Source organism: Electrona antarctica (genome assembly GCF_951216825.1).
Source record: "Electrona antarctica genome assembly, chromosome: 21".
Lineage (NCBI taxonomy): Eukaryota > Metazoa > Chordata > Actinopteri > Myctophiformes > Myctophidae > Electrona > Electrona antarctica.
The window spans coordinates 17,403,061-17,417,993 of record NC_136802.1 but is presented as its reverse complement, the minus strand read 5'-3'; the positions used below and the strand labels follow the sequence as shown (position 1 = coordinate 17,417,993).

Here is a 14,933-nt window from a genome sequence, read left to right as displayed (position 1 = left end):
AAGCCATGATGACAGGTCATCTATTGGTCACTGAGTACATAATTTCTGCCAACATACATGCACACACAACATGTACACACAACACGCACAGTTGCACACACACACACACACACACACACACACACACACACACACACATCCTCTCCACAACAGCACATAACATATAGACACTGTGCAATGCATGCATACACGTGTGCAAACTGTGCACACACACACACGCACGCACGGACACGCACAACGTATTCATTCAAACAAACCACATACATGACATGCAGTACATGCAGAAGCACTCCATCCCACAATGCAGCACAATATAAATACCAGACCTGAACTAGTCTGTTTGTTAATGGGCTTTTAGGGGAGAGAAAGTGTTCAATAATGCACAGTGTAGTCACATTCACTCGTGCTCATAATAATCCGCATGGCAGAGATAGAAGCTTGGGGGTTCCAAGTTAATAACAATGGGAAGGGAATTTAGTTACGCCGTTGTGATATGAAGGTGATATTTCTCTGTCAAGATCTCTGCCTGGGGGCTGATGCATGGAATGGACACTTGGCAATGAATGAGCCACAGCTGTGTGTGTGTGCGTGTGTGTGCGTGCGTGCGTGCGTGTGTGTGTGTGTGCGTGCGGCATGGAGAGAGCTGGATGCATGGATGAATTTTACATGCCCTGAAGAGCTAAATCTGCATTGTGCCAACCTACAGATGACTGCAGATGAGACCATGATGCCATGGACATACACACTAAGGCGTAGCAATGCATGTATACAGTACCCGTCTGTATTATTGTTGGCATAAAACACTTCTCTATATTAACTTTTGTGTTTTTTCGTAAATTAATGAATGCCCTACTTTATCATACACAAGCTCAAAACGTGGCGCAAAGCAACACGTTTTGATTTTGTGGATCTCATACTTATGCTATTTCTTTTGCACAGACACACACGCACACGCACACGCACACACTTAATGAGTCTGAACACGCATCGCTGTGTGCATGCACACGCGAGACACAATGCTCTCAAGTTCTGACACGCATGTACACACACCAAACACACACACACAACCACACCCACACACACACTGTACCGCTGTGAGAGAGTTTTCCACAATCTGTGTCACGACTTGCTAAGTTTACTCTGCAACTCAGCAGAAGGAGTGGAAGGGGTGGACACACACACACACACACACACACACACACACACACACACACACGCACACACACAAACTCTCTCTCTCTTGCTTTCTTTCTTTCTTTTCTTCTCTTTCCCCACTTCTTAACTGGATTAAGCCCTATGCCAGCAGGGCTCATAATTACATTTTAGGATGACTCATCCAGGTCTCAGCACCACCAGGGGCTTGTATTGTTCATACAGTAACGAAGAACAGAGCAGCAGTTTATGAAGGGCACGTTTAATGACTCAGGCATGCAAAATAGGGAGGTAGGGCTGTCACGGCTTTTATTTTAAGTGACGATTAATTGCCACACAAATAGTTGTAATTTTTTGTTTTTTTACATTACTGTTTGGCTTTTAGGCTTTGAAGTTGCACAGGGCAGATAAGGAAAATAACATGACTGACTATATTTAATAACTTGATACTCAACGCGTCACAATGCTACAGGTTTTGAGCTTGTAGATCGGCTATTTCCACTATTTTTTTTTAATGTTTTAAAATATGATTTTTTTTAAACATGCCGATTCTGCAAAGAATTATTGCAATTATCTAAAACAATTGTGATTAATGATAATGAATTTATTTATATAGCACATTTCAAGACATATTCACAAAGTGCTTTACATAACAGGGTAAAAAACAACAAAAAGCAACAACGTAATCACAGCTACAAGAAGATATCAGTGAATAACAGCAAGCACAAAATGAAAGCATGCACTAATCAAAAAATGGAATAATGTATGTGAAAGGAAATTAAGAGAAGGTCTTAACGTAAAGGTGGGTTTTCAGAAGGGATTTAAAACATGACACAGATTTTGCAAGTCTTAAATTAATAGGTAGGGCGTTCAGGGAGCCCGAATTGCAAATGCCACCCTTTATGATGAGCTGGGCTGTGGGGGTCTCAAGTGTACGTGTAGGATTATAGGGAGCCAGCATGTCAGAGACATACTGGGGAGCCTGACCATTTACAGCTTTAAAAGTAAAAATTTAAATCTTAAAATCAATTCTATAACTAACAGGTAACCAGTGAAGGGTGGCTAAAATGGGGGTGGTTAGTCGATTATGTAATAATTGTGACAGGCTCGGTCTCCCCACCGACTTCAATTTCGACACACGCGTTCCACACCCCCACAGGGAGTCCAGTGCCCGGTGTCAAGTCGGTCAGACCCACGGTTGTCCAGAACCGCCACAAAAGGCCTCTGCCCGGGCTCTAGACAGGGCCCCTGCCCAGGCTCCAAGTCCATATATGGAGCTGGCCTGTTCTGACATCACAAATATGTTCTGACATCTGCATAGACTCCATATTTGGGTGCGCAAGGGATTGAAAGTCCCATAGCGTTAAGGAGAACTCGCAAAACACGCTTCTCGGTTACTTGCATAGTTAATAAGCATTAAGAACAGTTCAATAGTTGCAGCCCTGCAGCCCTTAATCACTGTCAGTCTCAAAGGGCTTTACATGCCCTCAATTAACAAAGAAAACACAACACACTCCCTTCCCTTCCAGCATGGACAGACGTGCAGGGGGTCCCAAGTGGGCTACTAGTATGTATATAAGTAGGGGAAACAGTCACTGTCCATTTCCACTATGGCAGTGGTTTTCAACCCTTTTCATATCAAAGTCCATTCACTGTTTATGCTGCATTTGAGCCACGGACCGCCATTTGATGAGATTTAGCCTCTCAGACCCAAAACTAAAGAATATTTTGTTATTGTTGGATACAATTTTGTTCACAATTCCATGCTCTATTGAGTATTGATGTTGGTACCATTAGGAGAGACAACAGGGCCCAGGCGGTGGCGTAACCGTCTGGGCACCTGACTGGTAATCCAGTCGCAGTGTGCCGCGGGTTCGACTCCCGAGCCCGACACGGCCTTTACTGCATGTCTTCCCCCATCTCTCTCCCGTTTCCTGTCAGCCTACTGTCTGTCCCTTCAAAAACCAATAAAAGGCGTAAGCCGCAAAAAAATATCTTAAAAAAAAAAAAAAAAGGAGAGACAACAGGTAAACGATAAATTAAGTAAGCAGATGTAACTCTTGAGAGCGTAAAATGAAACCTGGTTTGGTTGGTCCATTTTACGGTATCCGGAGAACTCGCCAGTTTACCAACTCGCCGCGATTTAGTGCATTTTAGTTTTACTTCACTTACTTTACTTCACTTCATTTAAATTGCATTGCATTGAGAGAGAGAGGATAGTTGTTTAGAGTTAACATTAGAGAAAGTAGGAATGCTAAAAGTTTAAACACCAAAGTACCGAAACAATGTAATTCATTAGTAAAAAACAATTCCTGAAATGGTAGGCCTACTTATCATTGGTATTCACATACTCACCTTTTTATCATTTTATCATCTAGCTGACCATTTAATTGCACAAAATAATTTAATCACTTTGGAGACTAACTATAACGTCTGTGAGTTAAGACAGCATGTTAGCATAACGATGAAGACATTGATGAAGAATTTTCTCCGTGACGAGTTCTCTGGTATCCCATTTTACACTCTCAAGAGTTAAAGATTTGGCATCATTTAGCTGGGGACCACCTGCAACCCCCCCAAGGACCACTGGTGGTCCCCGGACCACTGGTTGAAAACCACTGCACTATGGGTCCATAACACCAGGCATGGCTGAATTTCCATGCCTGCAATTATGTGTTGGTCATTACTTCCTCATGCAATGGCATAGTGCGTAGGCCTATGTTTATTTCTCTCTGTGTGTGTGTGCGTGTGCGTGCATGCGTGCGTGCGTGCGTGCGTGCGTGCGTGTGTGCGTGCGTGCGTTTTAGTCATACACTAATGAAAGTGGAGGTTTTTGAAAGTGCTTACAGCAGACAGTACAGTATAACTGGAAACAATTGATGCGTTTCTGGCCAAGCACTCTATACTGTTGTCTCTTGGCCAATTTCCTGTCTCTGTAACTGAATAACCAGCTTCAGCAGATAGGGCAAATACTGGAACTGTTGTGTACGTGCACGCGTACAGTTACTGTTTGTGCGTGTGTTGAAGCCAGGACACACAGACCAACCACGCAGCAGCTGTGAGCCAGTTACACATAAACACTGTGTAATATGCTGTAAGTGTGTACACATTACAAGTCAGTAGGTTAATGGCCTTATATTTACATCCTGTTGTCCAGTATATGCGCAAGCATAAAGTGAGTGGTAATGTGAGTTTAACGTTGTTTAACATTGTTTAATCATTAAACGATGTTCAATGACGTTAAATGAAATCAGAAAGTAGTTTTTTGCCACTCAGTCAGTAGGCTATATGTTCCTATAACTTCCGGGTATGATGATGATGCTGTCACGCGCATACCCTTCTGATCACAGAGGCTGAGCAAGAGCCCCCCTGACTGAGCAATCAGGCTGAGCCAACTGACCCTGTATGACCTGTGTGTGTGTGTGTGTGTGTGTGTGTGTGTGTGTGTGTGTGTGTGTGTGTGTGTGTGTGTGTGTGTGTGTGTGTGTGTGTGTGTGTGTGTGTGTGTGTGTGTGTGTGTACGTGTACGTGTACGTGTGTGTGTGTGTGTACATGTGTGTGTGCCAGATGGCTGCCGACCGTAGGCATGAACGCTGCATGCCCTTTTAACATCTAAAAAGGTATGCACTGCCAGCATTCCATCCTGTGGCTGATGCAAAGACCTGGTATAATTAAACACTCCTGGACACATTGGCCAGGAGAATCTGCTGTAGTTTGCTTCTCGTTGCTTTTTGTGCAACAACAAAACAAAAGTGATACTACCGTTTCTTTCAGTGCCTGCTGTGAGTACGCTCTTCTCCCCCCTTCTCTCCTGCCTTCCTTTGATCCTCCCTCTCGCTTCCCCTGTGTCTTTACCTCATGCCACCCCTCCACTCCACTTCACTCCCACCCCCTCTCTACCATCTTCTTGGCTTGGTGCTCTCGCTTCATTAAATGGGGCAGCTGGCAGGAATCAAGTGCTCTGGGACAAGCAAAGCCATCCTGAGATCAAAGGAAGATTGGAAGGAGGAGAGGGTATACTAGGAACGCCTGCCTCTGCACCACACACACACACACACACACACACACGCACACACACACACACACACACGCACACGCACGCACACGCGCACACACACACACCAACAAGAGTATTGACTAATTTATGCGCCGTTGTATGAAGTGTCGTGATGTGCCGGGTTGGCTCATCTTGTACACTGGCCTGTCACAATTATTACATAACCGCCTTTTATCTCAAATAATTGCGATGTCCCCGCAAGTCCCGAAGGCGCCACTGATCGTTGATAAGTGATAAATTGATAATAGACCTACTTCATTCATTTTGAGGATTTGGGAGGGGGGGATTTTAGGGGGAGGGCAAGGGTTACCCTTTGTGTATTTGGCATTTTTTGCATCTTACATTATTCTTTTAAACTATTGTATGTGACCTGTAGCAAATTGAAATGTGTCAAATAATGCATATAACAAAAACTTTATGCAACATTCTTAAGAAATACTTAGTAAGTTCCCAAATACACACTACATCCACTTAGTTTGTTCAGGTTTGTTATTTTCTAGCCATCTCTATTGGGTTTTTCATATTAATCAGGTCCTATTAGATACAGTATATGAGTTTGAAATTGCTTCTTTACATTAAATGGTGCATTTGGTAAATGGTGCATTTGTATAGCGCCTTTATCCAAGGCGCTTTACATAGATTGTGCATTACATTCACCCATTCACACACACATTCATACACCGATTGCAGCGGAAGCCATGCAAGGTACCAACCAGCACATCGGGAGCAATTTGGGGTTCAGTGTCTTGCCCAAGGACACTTCGACATGTAGACAGGAGGAGCCGGGATTCGAACCGCCGACCCATGGATCATTGGACGACCTGCTCTACCTCCTGAGCCACAGCCGCCCTAAGACACGAGAACCATGTTGGCTGCAATATGGGAACAGGCCAAAATCTGTGTCACTGCCACAGGCTGGTCACAGCTGTGTCTGACTGTGTGTGTGTGTGCGTGCGTGTGCGTGTGCGTGTGCGTGCGCGTGCGTGCGTGCGGATAACAGTGTAATTATTGTCTGCGGGAAAATGTCTGTGATTTGTGTCTTTAGTGTATGTCTATGGTTAAGGGCATAAAGTCTGTGTGGGCACTAATGTGTGTACCGGTAATCAGAGGCTTTGGCATGCGTAATGCGTGGATTTGATGAGTGTGTGTATGTGGGGTGTGTGTGTGTGTGGGCGTTGGTCTTGTGTACAAAGCAAAGTTCAGTTGATAAGGTCCAGTAGTCTACCACAGGCTATGGCAGAGATGATAGAAACAGAGTAAAGAGAATAGATTTAAGGCAATAAGAATCTACATTATACAAACCGTTTACTTCAGTGTGTGTCATCTGACAGGCAAGACCTGTTCTACCAGTACTAATTCTACATCGTATTGACAGAAGTCTGTTTGAATTGGTTTGGCAGCAACTCAAATGGTCCTTTTTTGAATCCATCTTAAGTAACACATGGTGAGCTTTTATTGACGCCGCGGTCGAGCATGGAGTTCGCTGTCTCTCCAACTCTGAGTGGTTTTGTGTTAGGGTCAGATTATTGTGGAACAGTGCCCGTGGGAGAGATTACTTAAAAAGAAAAGAAAAGTGAAAAGCTAGGCCTGGAGGTTGTTGGTTTAAATCCCCAGACCAGTCAGGACTCAGGAGTCTGGGCAGGTGAAGATGGTCATGAGTGTGTCGGTGAGTAATGCACAGTATTAAGTCACTTAACCACATAAACCCTGGTGTCCCTAGTCTTGCGTTGCCAGACTGCTGCCTCCCACAATTTCCAAATGCTTCCGGTACAGTCTGGAGCACGGAAGCTCCGTTGATTATTAACACAATCAGCGCCGACATTCTTTCCTGGACTACAATTCCCATAATGTTTTGGTGCACTGCTCCTCCTTGTGGATAGTGGGAGAGCTGTCTTACTGAGACAACATGTAGTCCAGGAAGTAAGTGAGCCCAGTGTCGATGACATCAGAGACACAGGGCTCACTGCTAAAAAATCTAAAATATCTAAAACCACATCATTATTACACACATAAAAAAGATCCCCAGGAAAGTGTTCTAAATCTTCTAAACGTCATTAATATATATTTTTTTGCAAAAAGGGTGAAGTTTCCCTTTAAGGGGGAAAGCGGAAGCCCCACCTCCCCCCACTTCTATTTTGTCTTTAAAGTCACGCAAATGTATCCTAATGTATCTTACCTAGAAATAGCTTATCGTAGCTTAGCAGAAATTAAAATAAAAAAATAAGCTCTAAAGATATAATCTCCGTGGTGTAGTTCCAGACTCTATATAGGATTCGGAGATTGTGGGATAGTTGTCTGGCTACGTGAGACTGGTGTCCCTATTCTGGGACGAACATGAATGGATGGGGCCTATAGACCAGACCCCTGGGGGAATCCGGACAATGAAGAGTAGGGTTTAATTGTGGTTTTAATCCACAATTGTGCGGAGAGACTGTGGTTTGTAATGGGTCAGCATCAACTTGTGAATGTGTGCACGGCACGCAGCATGGGAATGCTGATGTGCAGAGCATCCTTCTAGCTGATCCAGAGTCCATCATCCAGACAGTGGCCTTGTGGTTAGAGTGTCCGCCCTGAAACTGGGAGGTCGGGGTTCGTTCCTCGGCCGGGTCATACCAAAGACTGTAAAAATGGGACCCAAATTCCAATGCCCCCCTGCTTGGCACTCAAATTTCACTGCGGTGACAATTCGTACGACTTTGACTCATCGACAAGAACCCTTATAGGGACAGCAGCAGCAGGTGGTAATGTGGAGCAAACTAAGCGCATAGAACATTCAGTGGCAGCACTGACAGCAAGAGAAAGTACAATGAATCAGGCGTGCTTAAATAGACATAATTTGAACATAATTTGTTCAGCTGCTTGACACTATGCATAATTTATTAGTGCATGCATGTGTGACTTGATGCCATGCGCTGGGAGTGTTTTGAGGCCACACCAAACTCCTATTGGGGCCGGCCCTGCCCTTCATGATAACGCAATGGATAAAGTGTTTACCTGGACACACCTGGTTTGCTTAACCTTTCGGGGTAAAAGTAGTTGTTGTGCTTGCAGTGTAGCTCTGACAGGAACTAAGTGAGGACGAATAAGCTGGACACACATGTGCTCACCTGGAAGTGAAAGATGCCGGCATATCCCTGGGCGAAGGTCTGTCCATGAGGCACAACCCGATGGAGGAGGGTGTCGTTTAAGGTCAACGAGGCGATGGCCGCCAGCAGCCAGCAGTCCCCTGTGTCACCACGACGCACAAGAAAAGACACACACATGTAAAAGCCACTATCATTTAAAAGTCCGCACATATATGGGATTGGTGATTTTCTGTATCTCTGTATCTCTCAGTTCTGCATGATGGGGTGTTTCTTTAATGCAATCAGACAGGACTTTTCTGTTTGGATGTATGGGCTGTCAAGGCCAGAAAGTAGTTTGTTTTGCCACTCAGTAGGCGTTCCCCCATAACTTCCGGGTATGATGATGATGATGTCACACGCATACAGTATCATACCTCAACCAGACATGTTTGTGTTCTAATCTCTAATCTGTTCTATTCTCCTAAAAAAAATAAAGTCCTCACATCCTCACATGTTATGTGGAGTCCCCAATTATTCCTCAACAAAAGCCCACCCCACCCCATCCCACACCCCTGCCTGTGTTTCAGCTACAGTAAACATTCCCCACTGTTTCTAAGTAATTCCTCTGCGCCAGCGTGGGTCAAATTATTATTATTGTGACGTCTATTCTAATTGATTTCAAGTCAATACGATGCATGGGGGGGCTGCGGGCACTTAAGCCCAGCAGGAGAGAAACTTGTAAAAGCTGGAATCCACAAAGTAGGCCTAAAGAGTCTGTAAAGAGAAGGGTCAAGTACTGTTTCAACAAACACGTAATATAACTCTGTAGGGAACAGGAGGGGCAGCCATTTAGAGCACTGGACTTCCAAACTAGAAATGTGGCAGTAGCCATAGAACTGAAACGTGGCTATGCTGTTTTCTCTAGAATGTACAATAATTACATTCATATTTTAATTTGTATTAGGGCCGAGCAATTAACCGAAAATGTATCGAAGCCGACATGTATCTAGTAGAACCAATATAATATGTTATTGAATGAAAACATATCACAGCGCCTTTAAAGCATTCATGGATACAAATTTAAGGACAGCCTTAGTCTAAGCAGTTTTAGCAATCTGACCCTGTTCTTATGTTTTGACAACATTGATTGATTGATTGTTTGATTGAAGTATTTATTAACAGATTGGAGAATTACAGTACATTTCAAGCACAACTCAATACAAAAACTGTTAACTGTGGACGACACCGGCATAAAGCACTACACTTGTTTACAATAGGGTCCACCCTTTTCAATTCATCAGAACATGTAGAGACGTACAAATATACACTTCTATATGACCAAAAACAGGAAATCATCATAAAAGGAGGTAAAAAGGGGGGGAAAAAACCCATATACAGACATATACACTCTTGGTTGGAGGAATAGAAGCAAAGAACAAGACAACTACCGGTATTCCAGGCCAGCTGTGGGAAGGAGTGTAGCCTTATTTATGTTGCATGTACTCTTACTAGGTGTATGTGAACCACCTCAATTTGTCTCATTGTTTCACTTTATAAATTATACAATAAGCCTAGTCGTAACGCCTAGTAGTACCTACAGTACATAATATTACAATTACATTATTCTACTGTAGGCCAATATATAGTTACATTTTTGCAATTATATGTACTAGAGCGGTGCCCGTTGGGCACTGGCCTACTTGGAATGATGCAAGTCGGAAATGGATGCCCCACCCAGTTATTATGTCTGTGTCCCTTTTCTGGCTGCCCATATATGGAGTTCTTTGCCAGGCATGCCCAAATATAGGAGTCTATGCAGATGTCAGAACACGTGATGTCAGAACAGGTCAGCTCCATATATGGAGATATAGGGGTGATCAGGGCCAGATCCCGGACAGAGGCTTTCATGCTGGTTCTGGACAACGGTGTGTCTGACGGACTCGACACCGGGCACTGAGCTCCCGGTGGGCGTGTGGAACGCGTTTGTCGAATTTGAAGTCGGTGGGGCGAACGGTTCTCGAGTTACATGGATTACAGCTGTACCGTACACACGTACGTACACACATACAGTACATACGTACAGAGACGTGGTGCATTTATAGATAGATATGACTGTAACTGAATATAACATCCTCCACGCTCAACGTTTAACTTGTGCAATGTATGCATTTTATGCAAGCAATTTTGACTTACTAATCAAATCCTGCATGTCCTTATACATAATTCAGCTTGTCTGTCTAAAATAGCCCCTGATGAACACAAGGTGTCCAGAAAGAACAATGGGTTCAAACTGGCCCTAACTCAGAAGAAGACCATTAAAAGTGGCATGACATCTCAGTTGAAATATGCTCTGAGAGCACAACAAAGAGCATTAAAAACTAAGCCCTTCCAAGTTTTTTCTTTCTTGGCTCAAGATGTTTGGGGGTATCGTTATGTAACACAGCCCCACCCTCTCCTCCTGAGAGGAAGAGAGAAGTGTTTCACTCTGAGATTACTTCCTTTGCCAACAGTGTGTGTGTGTGTGTGTGTGTGTGTGTGTGTGTGTGTGTGTGTGTGTGTGTGTGTGTGTGTGTGTGTGTGTGTGTGTGTGTGTGTGTGTGTGTGTGTGTGTGTGTGTGTGTGTGTGTGTGCAGTTGTGTGAGTGTACTGTAGGTGACGGGTGTGTGAATGTGTAGTTTTGCGCGTACACGTGCATTTGCTGTGTGTGCCGTGTGTGCGTGCTCTGCCATTGTGCTGCTCGCGTTTCCAAGTTGTGCTGTTTACAGATGTGAGGCAGTGCAAATGGGGGACATGAATTATACATGGCACTGGGTGGTTAGGGGGAAAGCATGTAAAGCAGGAGAGAACGGTGCTATCAATCATTACTGCCGAGGGCAGTCTCACTCTCTCTCACTTACTCTACAATCACCTTCCCTCTCAGTCCGTCTCCATAGCTCGCTTCATCGTGTGTTTCATCATGGTTCAGCACCCTGTTTGACTCGGGTCTTTTTTTTTTTTACAGCCACAGCTTGGAAGTGCAGTTTGCTGCACACGCTCACTGAGCGGCTGTTTCTCATACTGTGCTCACAGTTCACACTAGCAAAGTCTCAAGCTACAAATCGTTTTCAATGGAAGCCAGACATGACGACACCTGACATTTGTCACTGTGGCGCTGCAAAACAAAGTTGAGCTGACGTCAACCTTTTGTCAGCTCTCCAACGACACGTCAATCAATCAAAACATTATTTCCGTCAGCCAGCGCCCTGTTCTTTTGTATAATATACACGTATAATATAAAATATATATATATTTTTTGCTTTTTGAGTGGTGCAACCACTCCAAGGAACAGCAATGTCCGTGTCAACCGTGCGTTCATGTTTGTGTGTGACTATTGTAAGGGGAATTTTAGAATGCCAACTACAGTGCCAAATATATGCATTATTGTGTATTTATCTTCCTTCCATTAAGTCTCTTTGCTCACCAATGTGCTCAGTCTAATTCATGCAGCTGTCAATCTAACAGCTGACTTGACTCCTCCATGCTGTCAGCAAAGGTATACTTATTTGTGTGTCACCCTTATCTTTAGCGCAGATCCATATATGAACATTTTGTATAGCATCTCTGTTAAGACAAGACTATAAGGACTGTCTGGGAATAGGGTTGGGAAGGCTTGCGCCCGGAGGGGCTGCTGGAACAGGCAACGAGGCCTGTTCCTCACTCTCTGTATATTGTTTCTCTGCTGAATCTTCTTAATAAATTCTCAATACTTCACCCTGAAGAACTTTGTCATTCCTTCATCTTTGGACGATTATTTAATCGACAACACTATGAGCACCAGTACCAATGAGTACCAAAAGTGGCGCTGTTGTGCCAGAAACAGAGAGAGAGAGATAGTGCTGCACTGTTGCCTGCTAATGAGAGAGAGGGGGGGGGTGATTTGCAACACTCAGTTCACACGGGTGTGATTTGTGTTATTCGCAGCATTACAGGTTTCCAGCCTTGCTCATGGGCTCACTGTGTTTCTCTGTGGCGCTTGCCCGTTTTTCCCCAGTGAGGGGTTGGAGGGGCTGGGAGAGAGCGGGCGGGCACAGTCAGCGCACACAGAAGTCAAGGCAGATGGATGTTTACTAGTTGAACTTGAAGCACAACGGTCGTGCGCTTAACAAAAATAAAAACGTGGCGAAAACAGAAGCGCAACACAGGGATTCAGGAAACATTCAATGTCCAGTTTGCTAATTCACTAAACTACTACTAGGCCTACTTTGGTGTTGAAACTTTGGTGTTGAAAAAATTCTCTAACTATTAAATACTGGGGCAAGACGGGCAAGCCTCTGAGGCTCTCCTATCTCTCTCTCCACAACCCTCTTCTCCTCTCCTCTCCTCTTCACTTCACATCATCTCTTAGCTGTTCCTCTACTAGCTGAGTCATTAGATAGTAACATTTGGTATGGTTCCCAGTACAGGACTCACCCAGAGCTCCCTGGCAGATGTCTGTACGAGTCGCTCCATCCACAATGAATTGGGGTTGTCTGCAGATCTCCTGTGGAGCGCAAAACACAGACACACGCACACGCGCGCACACACACACACACACACACACACACACACACACACACACACACACACACACACACACGCACACGCACACCACACACACAGTAACAGTTATAGCATGCTTTTTGTGCATTCCTTGTGTGTTCTGATGTTTCCTTTAACACATGTCTGTGACAGCATCCAACGTGGACCTCTAAAAATGTGGTCTAGTGGTGACAAATGATTCACATTTTATTGGACCTCAGCTTTGTATGCAGCCCGGCTCCATAAACGTTTTTATTTAACGTGAATGAAAACAGAACTTAATGGTTTCATTTTTACACAGTGTCAATATAGTTAAATGAACACTCCAGATCTGACTGAGTACCCTGTGTTGACATATAATGAATGTTAACCATAGGAACTTGACCATGATGCAACACACAAAGAACTATCAATTCTACAATAGTTCTGTGGTTTGCTGGGTTACAACACAAAAGGCTGATTCAAAACAGAAGCTGAAATCCCAATGGCCAACGGCTGCAATGAACACCAGAGCATCTGCAAAATACATTCATGTCTCTTGAATTGCATCGGCTGACCGTCATGAATGCATTGTAAAGAAAGACTATGAGTATGTTGTTTTATTTGTGTATTATCATGGTTATTAACAGCGTCATTTCGGTATGACTGTTAACTCTGTTGTTAACCCATTGTCATTTCAGATTTTAGCTGTATATATTGTCTCTTTCGGGTGGAAATCTCATTATGTCTAAAACTGTTACTTTTCAGGATCCAAATAAAAAATAAACTAGGGATGCACGATTAATCAGTAGCATAATCGGAATAGGCCATATCAGCCCTAAAAATGCCATATCGTTATCGGAACGGTTTAAAAATAATACAGATTTAATCGGTTTTCACCAGCAAAAAATAAATCTAAATTGAATTTGTGTACTCCTCATTCAGTAGTCATTCAGTTGTGAAAACTGGACACTTGGAAAAGAGTATAGGCTATTTATTGATTGATTGAATACTTTATTAACAGGCTTTGGGCCAAGCCCCGCCTAGGGCCTAGGCTTGTTTCCATTGTGGTCCTCTGTATAATATCGGAATCGGTCAGAATCGGTATCGGCAGATATGACCCTGCAAATAATCGGAGATCGAATATCGGTCATAATTTCATAATCGTGCACCCCTAAAAAAAAACAGCTAAAGTAGCACATCTACAAGCTCAAACTGTTTGAGCTTGTGGATCTGCTACTTTTGATGCTTTCGTGTGACGACATGATCAAGTAAAGTAATGACTTACGAGAAATAGCACAAAGGTTTAAATATGGACATAAGAGGTTTCTGCCCGACAGCAGCGATATACCCTACAGTTGGGTGCCACCGATATTGTCCCTTATCATTTGACCCATTTAGGCCTGACCTCAAAATTTAAAAGAATCCTTCTAAATCCTCCAGTTTTCTGAAATAAATATTTTCACGATTTTTCAAAAATAGCAGACCTACAAGCTCGTAGTGCGCCACTCGGTGGCGCGCTATGAGCTTGTAGATCTGCTATTTTTCAATAGCTAAATTATAACATAATGTTTAAAACACCAAAAGGGGTTCCCGCCCAAAATGGGTTAACTGTCCTTTTGCGCAGAACACGCAAACCTCAGCAAAAAGAAAAGGACAATATCGATGGCCTCCAACTGTACATATGTTTTTTAATCAAACTGTTACGATTTCGATTATTTATTCCTTATCGGCCTCATGGTCTTAATGATTAAATCTATGTTACGGTTGCTTTGTAAAGTATTCAACCACCAGTGTATTGTATAGGATTTTGATGGTAAATGTTCAGCTGGACAGAATTATTTTTGTCTTTTGGGATATGTTGAAGGTGATATTTAAGAAATGAAAGGCGGGACACCCCTGAATCTTTTTGGGGTATTTTCCCCCATGTGTGAGGATAAATCCTGCAAAATGTGAGGGTTTTCTGACCATTTGCAGTACCTTAATATGTACAATTACATAATTTCCCCAGAAGCTTTTCCCTAAAAGGGTTTTTTTTTGGCCGCCCCTGAGACCAAACGGGATCGAGTTGAGGGTGGTGGATATGAACTCGTAATGGCCCAAGGTACAAGAATCCATAGTGA

At 43.5% G+C, this 14,933-nt stretch overlaps 1 protein-coding gene across 1 annotated transcript in view; it reads right to left on the bottom strand.

Moving 5' to 3' along the window:
* Positions 1-14,933, bottom strand: part of capn1 (calpain 1) — a 46,078-nt gene that overhangs the window by 17,707 nt on the left and 13,438 nt on the right. The window contains exons 3-4 of the mRNA XM_079490872.1: positions 12,724-12,793; positions 8,317-8,435 (exon numbers count right to left, since the gene is read on the bottom strand). Coding sequence (XP_079346998.1) covers positions 8,317-8,435; positions 12,724-12,793 — 189 coding nt within the window. The remainder of the gene's footprint in view (positions 1-8,316; positions 8,436-12,723; positions 12,794-14,933) is intronic.